Source organism: Rhinolophus ferrumequinum, chromosome 18 (genome assembly GCF_004115265.2).
Source record: "Rhinolophus ferrumequinum isolate MPI-CBG mRhiFer1 chromosome 18, mRhiFer1_v1.p, whole genome shotgun sequence".
Taxonomy (NCBI): domain Eukaryota; kingdom Metazoa; phylum Chordata; class Mammalia; order Chiroptera; family Rhinolophidae; genus Rhinolophus; species Rhinolophus ferrumequinum.
Genome location: NC_046301.1, coordinates 38963253 through 38983191, shown reverse-complemented (window position 1 = coordinate 38983191; position 19939 = coordinate 38963253). Strand labels below are relative to the sequence as shown.

The following is a 19939-nucleotide window of genomic DNA, read 5'->3' as shown; positions in this document are numbered from 1 at the left end:
GAATTCTTGAAAATTTCTAAGAATAACTAAATTTGAAGCAGCAGTTGTTTATTTTGTTTCCTTTTTTAAAAAATTCGTAACATACATACCACGATTCTCACATGAGACTCTACTTCCTATTGTGATTGTAACTCACCTTATTTTTCTCCCCTGGTTTTTGTACAGCTCTTCAACATCATTATCTTCCCATTTTTTGCCTAAAATATAGATCAAGAAAAATGATTGCCAAATATTAGAAGTTATAAGAAAATTGTTATATTCTATGTCCATTGTGACCATGCCTCGTTTATTTACTAAGATCCTCCTTTTACACATTCTACATCTTGGAAAAACAATGATGAGCAAGAAATACTTGTTCTCTAATTGGGCAAGTGAAGGAAGGTCATCATCCTTACCTAGTGAGTCCAGGTTCCTGAAAGTTTCTTGCATCACATCTCTGTAGAGTTTCTTCTGTGAAGGATCCAGTAAGGCCCACTCCTCCAGGGTGAAGTTCACACTCACATCCTCAAAGGCCACTGAGTCCTAAAACACCCCAAATATGTGTACAGTAGGATGCTGAGACTAATTACAGGATGCTGTAGCCTCACATCCTACAGTAGGATGTGAGACTAACAGCACTAGACATCTATACTCCATTTATAGGAAGGTTACATATGATTGTGTCATCTCCAAACATTTATTCTATGACTTGACCATTAGAAACTTACTGTCCACACTTACTTCCTCATAAATTTAACAGCATGATGAACACATGGAAATTATTTACACACTTTTACTGTGACCACATTACATCTTATTTCTCTCTGATGGCAGATTCAGAGCATGTTGAGAAGTGACAGAAATGCTATACAAATAAAACAAATATCATTTTAAAACCATCAATACTTTGTGAGAAAAACTTTCACCTCCTTCCTGATTACTCACCATTTACAGCTCTCTATGAGGTGGAGAGTCAAATCTGCATAAAATTTTAATGAATAAAAACAAAATAAAGAATTGGAAGTTTTTTCTTCTATTCCCATCACCAAATGTGAGAGTCCAGTGGAAATCCAACTTTTTCTTTTTTATTTTATTTTATACTGATTGTAGGTCAAATTTAATTTCTGACTAACAAAGTACTTTTAGTCAATTTTATTTCCCAGAAAACCTATTAAGATATGATACTTAATCAAATGTTTGTCACCTGTCCAAAATATTGTAAATGGGTAAGTAAAAATAAAAAGAGAACAAACATGCATAGCTTTAATGCTTTCAGTGAGGTTTGTTTCAAAAGAGAGGAACTGTTTTCCTCTCTTTGTGAATCCTCTAATCTCAGATCCTGCAGCACTAAAAATTTTCTCCTGTGGTGTGTTAAGAACCTCTCCTAGTTCCAGTCTTGCAATCTTCTGCCCGGGTAAAGTCTTGAACACTGCCACTGCTTCTCCTTTCTTCATGCCAAAGCAAGTAACTACACCATTATGATCTCCAATAACTAACTTTTGTGTGGCTCTGTGTCTTGAAGCAGGAAGTAGTTTCATGGTCTTCTGAGAGGTCACTCCCACCTGTAAATAATCCGCTCGGTTTAAATTCAGATCCATGATGGCAGCACGGACGCACTGGGTGTCGCCAAGCCAGGAGGGACAGGCCGTACCCCAGGCCTCTGAGGGGAAACAGCTCACGTCCCCTCAGAGGAACGACCCCAGCTCCAGGTACCTCAGCGGAGATACAAACGCCTAGCGTCAAGTGGAAATCCAACTTTTAATAAGATCCAGTTGTCTATATTGTCCCTAAAGTACTCCAGGTCCTTAGAAGTAGTCAGACGCAGCTGGTGAAATCAAAATATTTTTGTGAAGAAGCATGGTTTTTGTCTTGCATAATATTTATTAGACTCAGTTGTTCCTTTCTCTATCTGTCCAATTTGATGGGCTAGAAAGTTAATTGGAACTTAGAATTCAGACACTAGGAAAAAGGCATGACAACTTAGACCACAAAATCCCTGTACTCATGTGCCTCATGGCTGCTTGGAGCCAATTTTTGGCACATAGAGAGAGTCACACAAAGTGACAAATATACCAGAACTGCTCTTTATGGAAGAAACAACACTGGGCCCTGTGCCCTGGTGACCTTGATGAACAGGCTGAGAGCTGCCAATTTCAACTGTGTTCATTGAAAGCCACAGTGGTTTGATGGTGAATTTACCCACGAGCACAACACACATGAAGGACTCAGCAATGCTGTCCTTCAAAAGAACGTAAAATCTCCACCTTCAAATTGCAGGAGGACGTTTTTCCCGACCAGTCACCTGAGGCTGCACTCCCAACTTCTCTAATTCCCAAGCTCCCCCATGGAGTAATGGAGCATGATACCTCAAGCCCTACGGCTACAGATCCCTTAGCTGATGACACCACACATGGCCAAGAGTGTGTTGAGGGTTTATTAATTCATAATTGAGGTCTGTGAGTGAAAGCAAGGCAGGCCTCTCCATGAAATGGCTTGAGAGAGCAAGGAAAGATGCCTGGACTTTTTGTAAAATTGACGTTAGGGTGAGGGTTCACACACAAGAGCAGGATCTTACAAGGACAATCTCTTGCCATCTCCAAAAGGCGGAGCACTAAGGCACTCTCATCACTTTGCATAGATGTAGGTTACAGGGGAATGAGGGATGAGAATGAGGGATGAGACTGTAAGGCTGGCATCTATCAATCATCAACTGGGGCAGCGAATTCCGATTTCTGGTCGTGCGTTTAAGGAACTTGGAGCTTCATAGAAAAAGCAAGAAAACTTAAAATGAACAACTCTTCTTAGATCCATCAGAGCACTGAGGTAACAATCAAATCATTCTTTCCAACATTGCAAAACAGAAAATAAAACAGCATTTAAAAATATGCCCCAAATATTCTGTTTTTAACAAGGTCTGTACTGAAAAGTCTTTCACTGGAGGCTAATGCAAAGACAAAAGAACAAACATCACAGAACAAAATAGCCATGAACTCTAGAGGCATGATATAGGTTTAAACACAGGTAATGAGAAAACCTGAAGGAAAAGACAGAAAGGAATAGAAGAAATAAGGTAAGCAGTAATCACTGAGATTTTCCTAAAATTAATCATAGATGGCAAGTTGTACAATCAAGAAGCTCAGAGAATACTAAACATGAAAAACATCAGAAATGCACACCAAATATATCATGTTCAAACTAGTGAAAAATCAAAGATGAAAATATTAATACACTAAAAAAAGCAAGAGGAGGAAACACTTGAGTTATAGAGAAAAAAAGATTAGAATTAATCAGACTTCTCAGAAATGATGCAAGCAGGAATAAAGTTAAATAAAATGTTTAAAGTGTGAAAGAAAAAACTACTCTCCTAGTTTGGAAAACCAAAAACTGGTCCTCTGAAAAAAAATAATTCAATCAACTTGTTAAACATCTACTCAACATAATTGAGGAAAGAGGGAAGGTAAAAATTACTAATATCAGAAGTGAAAGGAAGGGCAAATGAACAAGAAATGGGTTTGATACCATCCAAGATTCATTTACGATAATAATCTAGTAATAGAGGGGAACTCCCTCTTCTTGAGAAAGAACATCACAATACTTATGGCTAACATCATACTTAATGATGAGAAACTAGATGCTTTTCTGATAACATGAGAAAGGCAAGGTTTCCTTTCACCACTCCCATTTAACACTGTACTGGAAGTCCTAACGATGTAATAAGAAAAGGACATAAAAGTACAGAGATTGGGAAGCAAGAAATAAAAATATCTTTGTTCCATATCATGTAACTGTCTATATAAAACACCTGAAAAAACTCTCAATAACAGAAATAATATCTGGAATTAACAGGTTGAAGTATGCACAAGTCAACTGGTTCCCTAAATACGTACACAAATATAATGAACTGATCTTTGACAAATGAGCAAAGGCAATTATAAGAAAAAAACAAGTCTTTTAAACACAAACCATGCTGGAAATAATAGATATCCATATACAAAACATACACAGACACAAAAAAATGAATGTGGAAACAGAACTTAAACTCAGCCCCAAAATTAACTCAAAATATAGATTATACATCTAAATATAAAATGCAAAAGAAAAAAATTCCTAGAAGGTAACATATAAGAAAATCTATGTGATCTTGTGTTAGAGATAAAGTTTTAGATAAGACACCAAAAAAAATCCAAGAAGGGGAAAAAATAAGTTTCACTTTTAAAATGAAAGATCCTGTGTTGGGAAAGTGTTAAGAGAATGAAAAGATAAGTTACAGAGTACCATTTTCCCTGAAAATAAGACCTAGTCGGACAATCAGCTCTAATGCATCTTTTGGACCAAAAATTAATATAAGACCCGGTATTATATTATATTAATTATATTATATTATATCATATCATATTAAGACCCCAGTCTTATTTAAGACCTGATTTTATATTATAGTAAAATAAGACTGGGTCTTAGATTAATTTTTGCTCCAAAAGACACATCAGAGCTGATTGTCCGACTAGGTCTTATTTTCGGGAAAACATGGTAGATCTTTTGTTGAACACTTACCTGATAAATGACTCGTATCAAAAATATTCATAGAACTCTTAAAACTGAACAATGAAAAGACAAATAAGCCAATTAAAAATGGGCAAAAGATCTGAACAGACTACTCACCCAAAGAAAAGTACAGATGGAAAATAAACAATATGAAACCATGCTCAACATATGTCATTGGGAAATTATAAATAACCATATCAAATTCTGAAAATTCAACTCTCAGAACAGCAGATACTGGTGCAGATGTGAAGCTATGGGTAATCCTCATTCACTGCTGGTGGGAATGAAATTTGGCATGACTACGTTGGAGACAGAAATTTTTTGTTAAAACTAAACAATACTCTTACCACACAGAGTAAGATCCAGCCTACTCGTGAATGTTTGTAGGTGCTTTACTCCTACTTGGCATGAGTTAGAGTCAAACAACACGTCCTTCAAGAGCTGAGTGGATAAATAATCAGTGGTAAATCCATATGATGAAATACTAAACGTGATAGCAAGAAATGAAGTATCAAGCCATGAAAACACATGGATGAACCTTAAAAAATACCTTGCTAAGTGAAAGGAACCAATCTCACAAGGCTATGCACTGTATGATTCCAAGTATAGGACAGTCTGAAAAAGACAAAACTATGAACCAATGAAAAGATTTCTGTAAAGGATTTGAAGTTGGATGGAAAGATAAAACAATAGGTGGGCATAAGGGATTTTTAAGGAAGTGAAACTACATGGCACAGAAATGAATGTACATGTCATTAAACATCTGCCCAAACCCAAAGAGCCTACAACACAAAAGTCAATGTTAATGTAAACTGTACACTTTATCAATATTGGTTGAGTAATTGTTAAAAAGGTACCAGTCAACAAGATATAAAATAGTGCAAACTGTGTGAATCCACAGGGGTTATGTGGAAACTGATAAGTTTTTTTGTAAACCTAAAATTGCTCTTATAAAAATGGAAGTGTAGCAGGAAGAAAAAGATGAGAACAGACTCATTACAACTCACTCTGATGCCTATGACTACAACAGGACAATTTCACCCCACTGATTTGAAATTATTTCAATAAGCCCGCCTGGTACTCCATGAGAATGAGACCAGAAAAGGAGGACAAACTTCCATGGAAGGCCGTGTTGGAGAGTGTGCCATTCTATATTCTGAGAAGCGCCATGGTCACTGTCAGTGTCTGGAACTCCAAGTGGATGAGGTGTGTCCTGGTGAGTCCTGGGATGTAGACTTAGTAATGGACAGACAAGTGTCACCTATATTTATATTCTGGGGAGCTGAGTCAAGAGATTCCCAGAGTTCTTTTACCACAAAGCGGCAACTCTTAGACAATTATCCAAACATCTGTGAATACATGTAGATGGGGCCAATTTTTGGCCAGTCATAAGATGACTGCCTGATGTTCGGTTAGTAGTGGTGACCCTTGGGTTTGGTTCTTCATCAGCAATGTCCCAATTCAGGGACGAAGAGCAGCAACTCTCCACAGAGCTCCATCACGTACAAATGTGCACTGTCCTCCTGAAAGCCTGTCCTGCCCAGGGCTGTGCATTCAGTGAATCCCAGGGAACTTCTGAGGAAACTCTGTTTGGGGAGTGATGACCTCCTCCAACACTATAGCATCTTTCAATGGACTGAATAGAGAAGAAAGCACTCTCTTACAGGTGGCATAAGCCAGAAGGCCACGGTTTGGTTCCATCTTGTCACATAGAGGTGTTGGTAGGCGTGCTGACCTGGTAGGGTGCTGTTTCTAGGGCCAATAGCACAATGGCAGCTCAGCAGAGCATCACATGCTCAGTGCTCACGAGAGCCTCTAGTTTGAAGAGAGCTCAGTAGGTGATAGTATAGTGACTGAAGTTGTAATGGCATATAGTATGGGAACTAGGGCAGTTTCTTGCATCAGAAGCCTATGAACATTACAATTGTATCAGAAAGTATAAATTACCTAGGAATAAATGTAATCAAGGTGAAAGACCTGTATTCTGAAAAGTGTAAGACTGATGAAAGAAATTGATAGTGACACAAATTAATGGGAGGATACACTGTGCTTATGCATTGGAAGGATCAATATTGTCAAAATGTCCACATTACCCAAAGCAATCTACAGGTTCAATGCAATCTCTATAGAAACACCAATGACATTTTTCACAGAACTAGAATAATCCTAAAATTTACATAGAACCACAAAAGACCTCAAATAGCCAAAGCAATCTTGAGAAAGAACAAAGATGGAAGTATCATACTAACTGATATCAAGCTATACTACAAAGCTATAATAATCAAAACAGCCTGGTACTGGCAAACACACACACACAGATCAGTGGAATAAAACAGAGAGCCCAGAAATAAAAAACCACACAACATCATGGCAATGAGAAGACCTCTAGGTCTCTACCCTTAAAGTTACAAGTTGTACAGCTATAAATCAACAAAGGATTCCCTGCTCAACACACAAACACAACTAAAAGAGCTGCACGTCCAGACATCTGAAGGTGAATGTATGGGAGGCAAGCAGGGGAGGCCAGACAGGGGAACAACAAAATGGGAGCCACAGTGCAGTCCAGGGCTTGCTGCAGCCCCAGAGGATGCAAGCACAGTGAAGAGTTGAGGTGCCAACTCCAATGGGCAGACTGGAGGGGCAGATGCAGCAATCCAGCCTGAGTGGTGGGGTGCACATTAGGGCTGAGTCCAAGGTCAGAGACAGAAAAGTGGTGCAAAGGGTGGCAGCAGTGGGCCAGCTGCTACTACCAGGCAAACAAAGCCACAGACATAGGAATTTGTCCCTACTCCCCCTCCTGTGCCCGCCTTCCCTGCAGCATAATAACCCTCAGATGGCAAATTGCAAAGCACCAGATACAACATTCCAGGCAAAGTGGTGTGAACTCATTCCAGTTGAACACAATGGAAACAGAGCCACAGAAACTCAAACCTGCTTCCCTTCACCTTCCCCTCCCCCCAGCCATTATGGTGGATCCTGGAAGAGGGAGCTGTGACACATCCCACAATGCAGAAGCAGCATGCAGCTTCTGGTTGCAGGAAATTAGCCCTGGGAATACACAGACATAACCCCATCGTCCACCACTGGAATGGTGTCTGACACCGAGGCAAACTGGATTTAAAGAGGACACCGACCTCCCCAGGACACACGGGGCATTTTCCACTGCTGAGGTGACACCGCCCTACAAATATCCTAGAAATCCCAGTAGTGAAGGTAGGTGAAAACAAAAATTTGCACTACAGCACCACCTACTGAAAAACAAAACAAAGACCTCTACTTGTCAATCTGCTAAATGGTTAAAAAAGAGACAACTACTAAAAAAATTTCATTCCATCAAATGCCCAGGCAGAGAAATAATCCATCAAGTATCATGAATACCCAAGGTAACAAGGTAGGTCAGGAAGAAAATGAAAAATCTCCAGAAAAACGTAGACACGGAAGATTGTGATTTAAATGACAAGAAAATTCAAGATTGCAGTTCTGAAAAAAACTCAGTGAGATACAAGAAAACTCAGAATGTCAGTTGAATGAGCTCAAAAATAAAATCAACAAAAGGAATTAAAACTATAAAAAAGAACCATGCAAAAATACTGCAGCTGAAGAGCTCAATAAAAGATAAAAAAAATGAAGTAGAGTTTAGGAAATAGAACACACCAGATAGAGGAAAGAATTAGTGGTGTTGAAAGTATAAGTCTAGAAATTACTCAGGTGGAAGAAGAAAATCAACAATTAAAAAAAAAAAAAAGGAAGAACTCTATGAGAACTGACTCCATTAGAAAGAATAATACAAGAATAATGGGTATACCAGAAGGAAAATAGAGGGATAAGGGAACAGAGCCTATTAAAAAAAATTGATGAGAACTTCCCAAACCTATAGAAAGAACTGGACTCTTGAACCCAAGAAGCTAACAGAACACCTAATTATCTCAATGCAAAAAGACTTTCTACAAAGCACATTGTACTAAAGCTGTCAAAAGTTAATGACAAAGAAAGAATTCTCAAGCCAGCCAGGGAAAAGAAGCCTGTAACCTATAAAGAAAACCCCATTAGATTATCATCAGATTTTTCAGCAGAAACCTTACTAGCTAGGACAGAGTGGAATCAAATATTCAAAATGTTGAAGGAGAGAAATTACCAGCCAAGAATAAAAGTTATCTTTTGGACATGGAGGAGAAACAAAGGCTTTTACAGTCAAACAGAAACTGAGGGAATTTACCACAAGACCTACAGGAAATTCTGAAATGAGCTCTTCTACCTGAAACAAAAAGACAAAAGGATACAACATGGTAAGTAAGATGATGACAGACAGAACTAGGAAATTGCAACTCTTGTTCCAATAGGGTATTAAAAAGGATAATAAGATACAAAGATGGACACTTTATTATGATAAAGGGGACAATACATTAAGAAGACGTAACACTTTTTAACATATATGCACCCAACCTGAGAGCACCAAAATATATAAAACAATTACTAATAGAAAAAAACACAAAAATACAATTATAGTAAGGAACTTAGATACCCCATTGACAGCAATGAACAGATCATCCAAACAGAAAATCTATAAGAAAATATAGGCTTTAAATGACACACTAGACCAAATGAACATAATTGATACTTACAGCTTTTCACACCAGAACACAAGAATATACATTCTTCTCTAATGCACATGGAACATTCTCACAATAGGCCATATATTGGGGCACAAAACTAGTCTCAATAAATTTAAGATTGACTTTACACCAAGCATATTCTCCAACCACAACGCTTTGAAACTGGAAGTCAATTGCAAAAAGAAAGCTGGAAAAATCACAAATATGTAAATATTTACAATGTGCTACTGACCAACTACTGGGACAAAGGAGAAATAAAGAAATAAGAATATATAGACAAATGAGAATGACAATATATAAAAAATTCTGGGGTGCAGCCAAAAGTGGTACTAAGGGAAATTTATAGCATTACAGGCCTACCTCAAGAAACAGGAAAAATCTCAAACAACTTAACATTTTACCTTAAATAATGAGACAAGAACACATGAAACCCGAAGACAGAAGGAAGGAAATAGTGAAATAAGCAAAATTAAACAAAACAGAGAAAAAAGACAATAGAAAAAATTAATGCAACAAAGAGCAGGTTTTTGAAAAGGTAAATAAAATTGACAAACTTCTGGCTAAAATTACTAAAGAAAAAAAAGAAAATCAGAAATGAAAGAGAAGTTAACAACAGACATGACAGAAATACAAAGGACTATACAAGAATATGTACAGTCCTTTGTATTTGAAGGACTATACAAGAATATGAAAGGCTATATGCCACCAAATTAAATAACCTAAAAGAAATGGACAAAATTCTTAGAAATAAATATAACCTTCCCAGACTGAAGCATAAAGTATTGGAAAATCTAAATACCGTGTTTTCCCCAAAATAAGACTGGGTCTTATATTAATTTTTGCTCCAAAGAAGCATTAGGGTTTATGTTCAGCCCTGAAAAATCATGCTAGGGCTTATTTTCCAGTGAGGTTTTATTTTTGGGGAAACACGGTAGACCGATCAACAGTAAGGAAATTGAAAGGCATCAAAAACCTTCCAAAAAACAAAAGTCCAGCACAGATGGCTGCACTAATTGAATTCAACCAAATATTCAAAAAGATTTAATACCTATCCTTCTCAAATTCTTCCAAAAAACTGAAGAGACAGCACTTCCTAATTCATTTTATGAGGCCAACATTAACCTGATACTAAAAACCTGGCAAGGAGAACACACACACACAAAAGAAATTGTAGGCCAATATCCCTGATGAACATAGATGCAAAAATCCTCAACAAAACATATGCAAACTGAATTCAGCAATACATTAAAAAGATCATACACAATAATCAAGTAGGATTTATACCTAGGATGTTAGGTTGGGTCAATGTCTACATCACATATTGTGACACACCACATAAAGTGAAGGACAAAAATTATATGATCATATCAATACATGCAGAAAAAGCATTTGATAAAATTCAACATCTATTTACAATAAAAACTCTCAGCTAAGCGGTGATAAAACATAACAAAGGCTATATATTTGTATAACAAACCCACAGCTAAAAATCATACTCAACATCCAGAACCTAAAAACTCTTTAAAATCAGGAACAAGACAAGGATGTCTACTTACACTACTTTTACTCAACACAGTATTTGAAGTCCTAGCCACAGCAACCAGACAAGAAAAAGAAATAAGAGCATCTGAACTGTAAATGTCATTATGTGCAGATGACTTTAATATATTTAGAGAACCTGAAAGAGTGCACCAAAAAACTATTAGAACTGATTAAGTGAATTCAGTAAATTAGCAGGATACAAAATTAATATTCAGAAATTGATTACATTTTTATACACCAATAACAAACTATCAGAAAGAGAAATTAAGAAAACACTCCTATTTGTATTTGCATCAAAAAGAATAAAATACCTTGGAATAAATTTAACCAACGAGGTAAAAAACCTCTACTCAGAAAATTATAAGACACTAAAGAACTAAAGAACATACAAACAAATGGAAACATATACCATGCTCATGGATAACGCTGAAATGTCCATATTACCCAAAGCAATTTATAAATTCAATGCAATCCCTATCAAAAGACCAACGGAATTTTTCACGGAACCAGAACAAATAATCCTAAGATTTATATGGAACTTCAATTAGCCAAAGCAATCCTGAGAAAGAAGAATAAAGTTGAAAAGTATCATAATATCTGATATCAAACTGTCCTACAAGGCTACCGTAATCAAAACAGCATGGTACTGGCCTAAGAACAGACACATAGGTCAATGGAACAGAATAGCCCAGAAATAAACCCATGCTTATATGATCAACTTACCTATGCCAAAGGTGGCAAGCATACACAATGGGGTAAAGACAGCCTCTTCAATAAAAATGGTGTTGGGAAAATTGAAAAGCCTCATGAAAAGGAATGAAACTAGAGTGCTATTTGACACCATATACAGAAATATACAGAAATTTACTTAAAATGAATCAAAGACCTAAATACAAGAACTGAAACAGTAAAACAGATAGAAGATAGAACATATGGTAGGTACTACTACTAAACTTACGGACCTTGGTCTCAGAGAGAAGCTTTTGGGAATTTGACCTAAAAAGTAAGGGAAATAAAAGCAAAAATAAATGAATGGGACTATATCAAACTAAAACACTTCTGTACAGCTGGGGTTGGCCGGATGGCTCTGCTGGTTAGAACACGTGCTCTTAACAACAAGGTTGCTGGTTCAATTCCCGTCCCGCATGGGATGGTGGGCTGTGCCCCTTGCAACTAAGATTGAAAATGGTGACTGGACTTGGAGCTGAGCTGTGCCCTCCACAACTAGATTGAAGGACAACTGATGGGTCCTGGAAAAACACACTGTTCCCCAATATTCCCCAATTAAAAAAAATTATTTTAAATAAATAAATAAAACAAACACATAAAAAGCTTCTGCACAGCAAAAGAAACCATTAACAAAACAAAAAGGCAACCAACCAAATGGGATAAGATATTTGCAAACAATACTTCCGATAAGGGGCTAATACCCGAAATACATAAAGAACTCATACAACTCAAAAAAAAAAAAATCCAACTGAAAAATTGGCAGAGGACCTGAGCAGACACTTCTCCCAAGAAGACATACAAATGGCCAACAGATATCTGAAAAGATGCTCAACCTCACTGGCTATATGGGAAATACAAATCAAAATACAATGAGTATCACCTCACATCTGTTTGAATAGTTATTATCAACAAGACAAGAAATAATAAGTGTTGGAAAGGATGTGGAGGAAAAAGAACTCGTGTACACCCCTGGTGGGCATGCAAATTGATGCAGACACTATGGAAAACAATATGGAGGTGCCTTAAAAATTTTATAGCAACCATATGACCCAGCTGGGTATCTACCTGAAAAATTTGAAAGATATATGTACTCCTATGTTCACTGCAGTATTATTCATGGTAGCCAAGACATAGAAACTACCTAAGTGTCCTTTAATAGATGATTAAAGAGGTGGTACATACAAGGTCAGACAATTAAGTTCACGAACTCATCCTAGAAAAAGTGCTACATACCTCATTGCTGAATATCACTATGGTCACCTTCGAAGTACGCCCCTTGGGAAGCTATGCACCGATGCCAGTGCCTAGCCCACCCTTCAAAACAATTTTGGAACTCTTTTTCTGGAATGGCCATCAGAGTTGTGTCATTATTATCCTTGATGTCCTGAATGTCATCAAAATGTCTTCCTTTCAATATTTCCTTTATCTCCCACAAATGTAATCTTAATCAACCGGTCTTGAATTTTCTGGTCAAGCACAGGGAAGGTAATCTGTCAATGGGGCCCTCTCCATCCCCCACAGAAAGAGGAAATCTGTGTGATAAATACATGCCCCTTTCTCCCCGTCCCAAACAAAAAAGATGTCCTGGTCTTAAAATAACCTTTTCTTTTCTATTGTTAATAGCTCTCTTGCCGCCCCCCCGCCCCACGCCCATTTCTCCCTATAAAAACCTTTTGCACCTTTTAGGTAGTTGCTACTGGATTCACAAATCACTTAATTAAAACTAATTAGATTTTCAAATTAACTGGGTTCAATTTTGTTTAACAGGCAGAAGTTTTCAGTAGTCAAACATCAAAAATGTGGATGCAGACCACTCATGACAAGAACAAATAAAATATGAGTAAGAAAAACAGGCATTCAAATTGGCTTGTTCTTACATACAGAAACACTAACAGATGATCAAGAAGAGGTTATTTGAGGGTGGATGGCGTTAGAGCACAGGAGTGGAGCAGGACATGCAGAGCAGGGCATCTTCTGAAGTTAGTTTTCTAGCTTAGGAATGTTTTCAACCTTCCCATGCATTATGTACTTAAAATATAGGTGGAAACTTACATACATCACATTTTCCTATGCTTAACCATTATCTTTAATTAACTTCCGCTTTATAAAAAACTTAATTTTAACTTTTCTATAGAGGAAACCACTGCAAGATTTAATCCTTTAGACGTAACGGATATAACTGTAAACCATCAAAATTTACAAATCCCTTTCTAACTAAAAGGACAAGGGGTTTATAGTCCGTCCCTCCACTATATTTCTCACTGGGAATGTTTTCAGGAAGGAGTAGGGTATTATAATGTGGTAATGTTTGTAATTTGAGATTTCATTAAGCCTGGAGTTTTCCTCATATCAAAATAAGAATTTGTTTGCATTAGGAATAGTATAGGCTTCTAAATAGGAAAGTTCTCTAGAGACATAAACTCACAAACACTGACCTAAAAATGAAAAAGGTACCAGAGAACTTAAAATACACCCATCTCAGATCTTGATGTTCTCTTGCCTAAATAAAAGAAACATTTATTTGGTTCCACAATTTTCTTGCCTTACTCACATCATATTGCTCATTCAACTACATATTAAAAGCCCAAGTGCTAATGGGAACTAGAATAAAAGGGCAGCAATTCAGTGGAGAAAAGAATTCAATGGAAAACTCACCCCCGCAAATATTGGAATGAAAACAGTTACGCAGCCGGCTTCCGTACAGTTCAGAAGGAAACCGACACTCAGAAAGTTGAGTATGTTCCCAAACTTAGGATCTAGTCTCTTCCAATTGAGACGCAACCCCTGGAGCGGGTTAGTCCCTGGAGGAGGGGGGAGGGGAACACCTGAGCAGCCCCAGGCTTGGACTCTGGGAGCTCCACACACAGCCCCCCCACTCCTGTAAGCACGGAAGCGCTCCCTCTCCCAGGCTTCCATTCTCAGTGAGGAAACTCGCAGCCTGACTCAGTTTAAGGTTCTGACCCAATGAACCCCCCAATTCACAAACCCTTCGTCCACAAGACAGAACACCTGATCGTCAGACTTTTTCGATGTTCACAAATTGTACTGAGCGCACCTACACTGTGGATGCAAAACTCAAACGTAAGTCTAAAAATGTCTAGACTTAGGAAACCACAATCTCAGAGGGGTTGTCACCTCCTTCCCCTCAACATGTGCACCCCCAGCTTTCTAGGTCTGTGCCTTGTCTCAGTGTAAAGGCCCCTGCATGGTGGGTGTGAGCAGGTGGGACACCTGCAGGGAAGAACCACTGGGCCTTCAAGTACTTCCCTTTGCAGCTCCAGGGCCTTAGCCTGGGTCACTGAGTACAGGCTTCTGCTCCCAGTCACACTGCTTTGTATCACGTGGATATTTTAAATGGCGCAAACCCAGTATCTGAAGAATGCAGCAAAATCACTGAAACCCAGTGACAATGTGGAAGGGGGGGTGGGGGGAATCTTTAACTGACTTTTACTAGTTCAACCAGAAAGGCCCAAGTATGGGTTCCATTCAGAAAAACGGGTGTCTGTTAATTACTACTTCCATGCCAAGTCATTGTTTTGTAATAATCACACTTGGACAAATCTGCTCTGCAAGTCTGAGTTGTAGAATTTCATTTGAAAACACCGAAAAGTAAAGAACAGAACTAAAAAACTTACTACATACACTGAAGTGAAGACAATAGTGACACCAGAATTCTTAACAAATGAATTGGTAATACTGGAACTTCTTTTTTCCTGAGATTCACCTCTCGTGCCTCTTTGGAACTATTTTATACTGTCTTTCAAACTCTATTTATTAAATACATTTCACCTCCATTGAAAACAAACTTAAATAAATCAGTAAATTGTTTCAGGGTGACAAACCCAGGGAGGGGACGTGCAGGCAGGAGACAACACCCAGGAAAGGTTCCAAAGAGGAGCCTCCACCCAAAGGACTTCCCATAGGACGTCTGTGCCCAGGAAGGTCCTGGGGGAGAGGAACGGGATTTCATACGTTTTCCAGGTGGTTATTCTCGGCTTTCCTCTCGCGTATATTCACCAACAAAAAAATGTATCTTTAAGAAATAACCATTCGTGGCAAAATTGAAAAAGGATAAACAAGTAAAATATTGGGGCTGTTTCAAATGCACACGATAACAAATAGTAGATAATGATTCTGTGACTCAGGGAGGGGAAGTGCCGTTTGGGAAGGAAGGGACGGATCTGGAAATTGAAAGACTTATTGCCAGGGAGAGCGAGGCTGGGAGGACAGCGTGGTGGATTTTACACCCTGCTCCCCCAACATTGGAAAACTCACGAGAAAACAGGTGCCACTGTGCAGAAAGAAGGGACTGGGGACGCCACACATCGCAGCTCCTCCCTCGCACTAACTCCAGAGTCAAGAGTCACGACTCTCCCCTGATGACCCTCCCCGTGATCACCGTACAATCTGGGGAGACGCGCGGCTGGGGTCGCAGAGTTACCCACAGAGGCTCCGATTCCGAATTCGCTGCGCGCAGTGACGGGACAAGACGCCCGAGGTCCGGGCTGCCGGCCCAGCCCCCACTCTGCGAGTCCTCCGTCGCCATCTCCGCACTCGCCCCGCACACTCACCATTTCTAGTTTTCCTGGGTCTTCGTAAGTCCTGCCTATGACGCCCACCACCGCTGCAGATTACAGCGCGACAGAAGATGCAGCAAAGCCACCAGGGACCTCTAAGGGCAGATGACAAGCGATCTAGAACGTTGGCAGAGAGAGACGTTCACGCCTGTGCCGGCGTCACCCCTATCCGCCCCAGCAGCGCCCCTGATTGGACAGTTCATAAGGCCGCGCCCCCTCGTGCCTGAGTGACAACCGCAGCGAGACCCTGTGGCTCTGCAGAACTAGCTTCTGCCAGAAGGCTGTAATCTGTCTCCCCCAGCCCCCAACATCTAAACAGAACTTTTTTCTGGCCTGGAGCTGACTCCTTTGTCTTTTCCGCAGCTTCCTCGTAAGGCGTGGTCAGAGGTGTGCACAGGGTATTCCCGATTCAGTTTCAAGATGGAGGAAGTACAGACACGAGGGTGGGCCAAGGCAGGCCACCCTGGAACAAGAGGGTCTTATACCTCTTAGGGTGTCGTGGATTTTACGTTTAAGGCTGAGCCCTCACTCCTGGACCTGTGAGCCTTGTTTAGAAACACAGATATTTAATGTGACCTCATCATCTGTAATAGAGCCTGACTCCATTTTAATCTTTAAGCTTGCCAGGATTGAACCTTGCACCCATCCCTTGTGCCTACCCCCGACTCATTTGGAATTTAAGAGAAAGAATCCCAGGGTACTTGGCTGTGGTGGGAAGTTGGAACCCATAGCCCTATCCTGGAAGCAAGGACTCTTCTCAGTCTAACCACAGGGTGTGAGATGTGTTCATTACATTCTCAGGTACAATAAAGGAAATTCATTTTAGGTCAGTTTCTCCCTGTGTCCCTAGAAAACTTAAAAATGTAAATGGATTTGTTGATGAAAAAACATCCAGCCTCAGAGAAAGCTTATGGGAGTTTATTTGAGCCAAACTGACAATTGCTGGGAAGCAAAATCTCAATGGATTAAGAAAATGCTTTAGAAAACGGCAGTTTCCTAGCCTATTTTATACAGTAGAATCAAAGTGAAGCAGGGCTCGGTTGGGAGCCCCACAGGAGAGGCCTTGCCACATCTGTGGCCTAACCTTTACTTGACTTACCTATAGCTTAACATTAGATCAATCCCCTGCGGCTTGAGCTGGGAGTGTCTCCTGTCCCATCCAGTTCCCTGTTTGAGAAAATTACCCTTATGATTAATACCCTTAGGCTTATTGGTCACAATCTCTATGGTCTATGGCATTCTTTCCAGGCTAATCCCATCATTGTTCCTGGGTTTCTGGCTCCACCAGAGAATCATGTAGCCAGAGGGAAGGCTTCATACAGGCCCCTAGAACTATCGCGTAGCCTCTGGGGAAACGCCCAGATTTTCTTTTAAATACCCTATGCCTGACTGAGAATGTTATAGTAGCAGTTTTTGGAGAGGTTAACCCGCTGTCTTCTCAGACCACTGCTGCTCTGATAATAAACACTTATTCTACAACCCAACTCCTGTGTCAATCTATTGGCTGAGTGGCTCAGGCAGCAGGAGCCGCCGGACTTGTTTGGACTCCGGTTTCAAAAGGAGGAAATGTAAGGAGGGTTACCTGAAATCCATTGGTGGTAGATTAAGGGTGGGAGAAAGCAAAGTGGGGAAATCTCTGGTTTTGGATAAAGAGGCAAAATGGAGAAACACTTCTTTTACATTGGTGGACACAGGATAGTTAACAATTAACATTTTACAGCACAGATAGATAACATTGAGGTGTCATGCAGGGACTCTGGTTCCGCTCCCTGCACAAGAACACAGGATATGGTGAGGCCAAAAAGGAACACCAATGGATCCATGGATAGGGGAGTCATACCACTATAGTCTCGCTGGAAGCTGGGTTGAAGACACAGGAAGCACGAGCCGCAATCCGCCTGTCTGCTTCTCTGCCAACCTGCCAACCAACCAACCAACCAACCAACCAACCAACCAACCAACCAACCAACCAACGTAGCCATGGCAGTTATATCAGTGGCTAATGGCTAACCGGTAACAGCTGATGGCCAACTAGTCACAGCTGATGGCCATCTACTACCCGAGCCAGCACCTTTCCATGTTAGGCCCAGAGCCTGGAAACTGATCTCTGGGACTCTGTCCCCATATCAGGGAACAAGATAACAACGAGGGATTCTGTAGTCTGGTGTCCTCGTGGGGAGGATTATGCCCTGGGTGTCCAGAAAAAGGGATTACTCTGACATTCTAAGGGTGTGTTATCTTAAATGCAAAAAGACAATAGACAGGCTCATGTAAGGTAAAGATTGACCTTTGTCAAGGAAGCTACAGGCCAAGGATATGACTACCAGCCATCACCTGCTTTTAGTTACGAATTTTTATGTTCAGACCATCCTATGTGGTCAATTTCAGTCTCTGAGTTTGTAGGGCCTGCCATGCTGGCCTCCCTTGAGCTTGTCAGGTTTAGTATGTGGCCTTTGTTTCATCCACATACCCCTAAGGCTGAATTCCTATTTTCACTGATATAAGCAAAACTATGAATCATTATGTAATTTTGGGATACACTTGGAAACTTCTTTCCCAGTTTTATTGTGGTATAATTGACTAATAAAATTATATTTAAAGATTGCAACATGATGATTTAATATACACATATGGTATTGTATAATTTATCTATCATTCTCAGTTTTCCCATCTTCCTCCTCCAATCCTCAGCCCTAGCTAACCATTAATTTACTTTTTTCTCTATAGATTTACCTAATTTAGGTCTTTCATATGCATGGCATTATATAATATATGGTCTTTATGATTGACTTCACTCAGCATAATTTTTCAAGGCACATCTCTGTTGTAGCATGCATCAGTACTTAATTTGTCTTTATGGTTGAATATTTCATTGTGTCAACTGAAAAACGGTATCAACTAGGCGCTTCATCATCAAAAAGGATTTATTTGGGAAAAAGAAAGGAACGCAATCCAGTGTGTGCAGACATGGCAAGCCATGTGCGCACACCGCCCAGTGTGTCAAGATGAGAGATATTTATCAAAAGGAAAAAAGAAGTTAAGGGGAGGGGCAGTTACAAGCATAGAGCTTTGTTATAAACATAGACTTCTTCCTATAGGATTCTTGGGATGACACAGAGTATGAAAATTCCTCTCATAAGCCCTGGCTCCTCCCACAGACCCTCTAGACTGATCATGTTCCTTTAAAGTCTCATCATAATTTTCATCACTTCCCACTTTGATCAAGATCTTTCTCTGAAAGCATTATTGATCAATAGACAGGTCTTTCAACTTCAGTAGCCTTTTGTCCCTTGATATCCTGAAGGACCTCTTCTGGGTGTCATTTCTCACTCAGAGGGAAGGTATATGGATCACAGACAGCTTGTGTCCAGGGTTAACAAGCAACAGGTACAGAGCTTAACAATAAGAAGAGTTCAAAACAGAATTAGAACAACGCAACAAACTTAGTCCATATGATGAATTTAAATCAGGAGCTCAAACCTGTAGGTAACAGAACAAAGATCATGATTATCTTGGATAGATCAAAGTTCTTGGTGACAGATTCAATAACCAGAAAAGTTCCCTGCTTTCACAGTAGATTAGGGAATGTAAACAAGTTCTCATTTCTTCCAAGGAAAAGGGAAAAATGAAGAATTAATAGTAAAGAAAAAGGTTTGTGCAGGTCTGATCCAGTCATCTGGGGAAAGTCATTTCCTTCAGAGGCCACCTGCTTTAAATTTTGACTGCTTTAGTTTCAGGCCACCAGAGTGTGTGCAGTTCCAGTCAGTGTTGGGTGCTTTCTTTAGGTGTGACCCCTGTATCCAAGAGCCTACTCCCTGGTGTTTAGCAGCACAGGGGTTAGTCAATAGTAGCTGATAGAGGCCCTTCAATAGGGGCCCTTCCAGCAAGGCTGGAGGGAATTGTTTTTAAGATGTCTTTTCCAGGAAATAAATCTCTAGGTTGTAGAATGTGGATTTC

The 19939-nt window shown here is 39.7% G+C and overlaps 1 protein-coding gene across 1 annotated transcript in view; it reads right to left on the bottom strand.

Moving 5' to 3' along the window:
- The window catches only part of LOC117037646 (zinc finger protein 709-like), a 58314-nt gene extending 42179 nt beyond the window's left edge, over positions 1 to 16135 (bottom strand). Inside the window, 3 exon segments of the mRNA XM_033133862.1 lie at positions 137 to 197; positions 396 to 522; positions 15977 to 16135. Coding sequence (XP_032989753.1) covers positions 137 to 197; positions 396 to 522; positions 15977 to 15979 — 191 coding nt within the window. The 5' untranslated portion in view covers positions 15980 to 16135.
- Positions 16136 to 19939: the final 3804 nt, after the last annotated feature.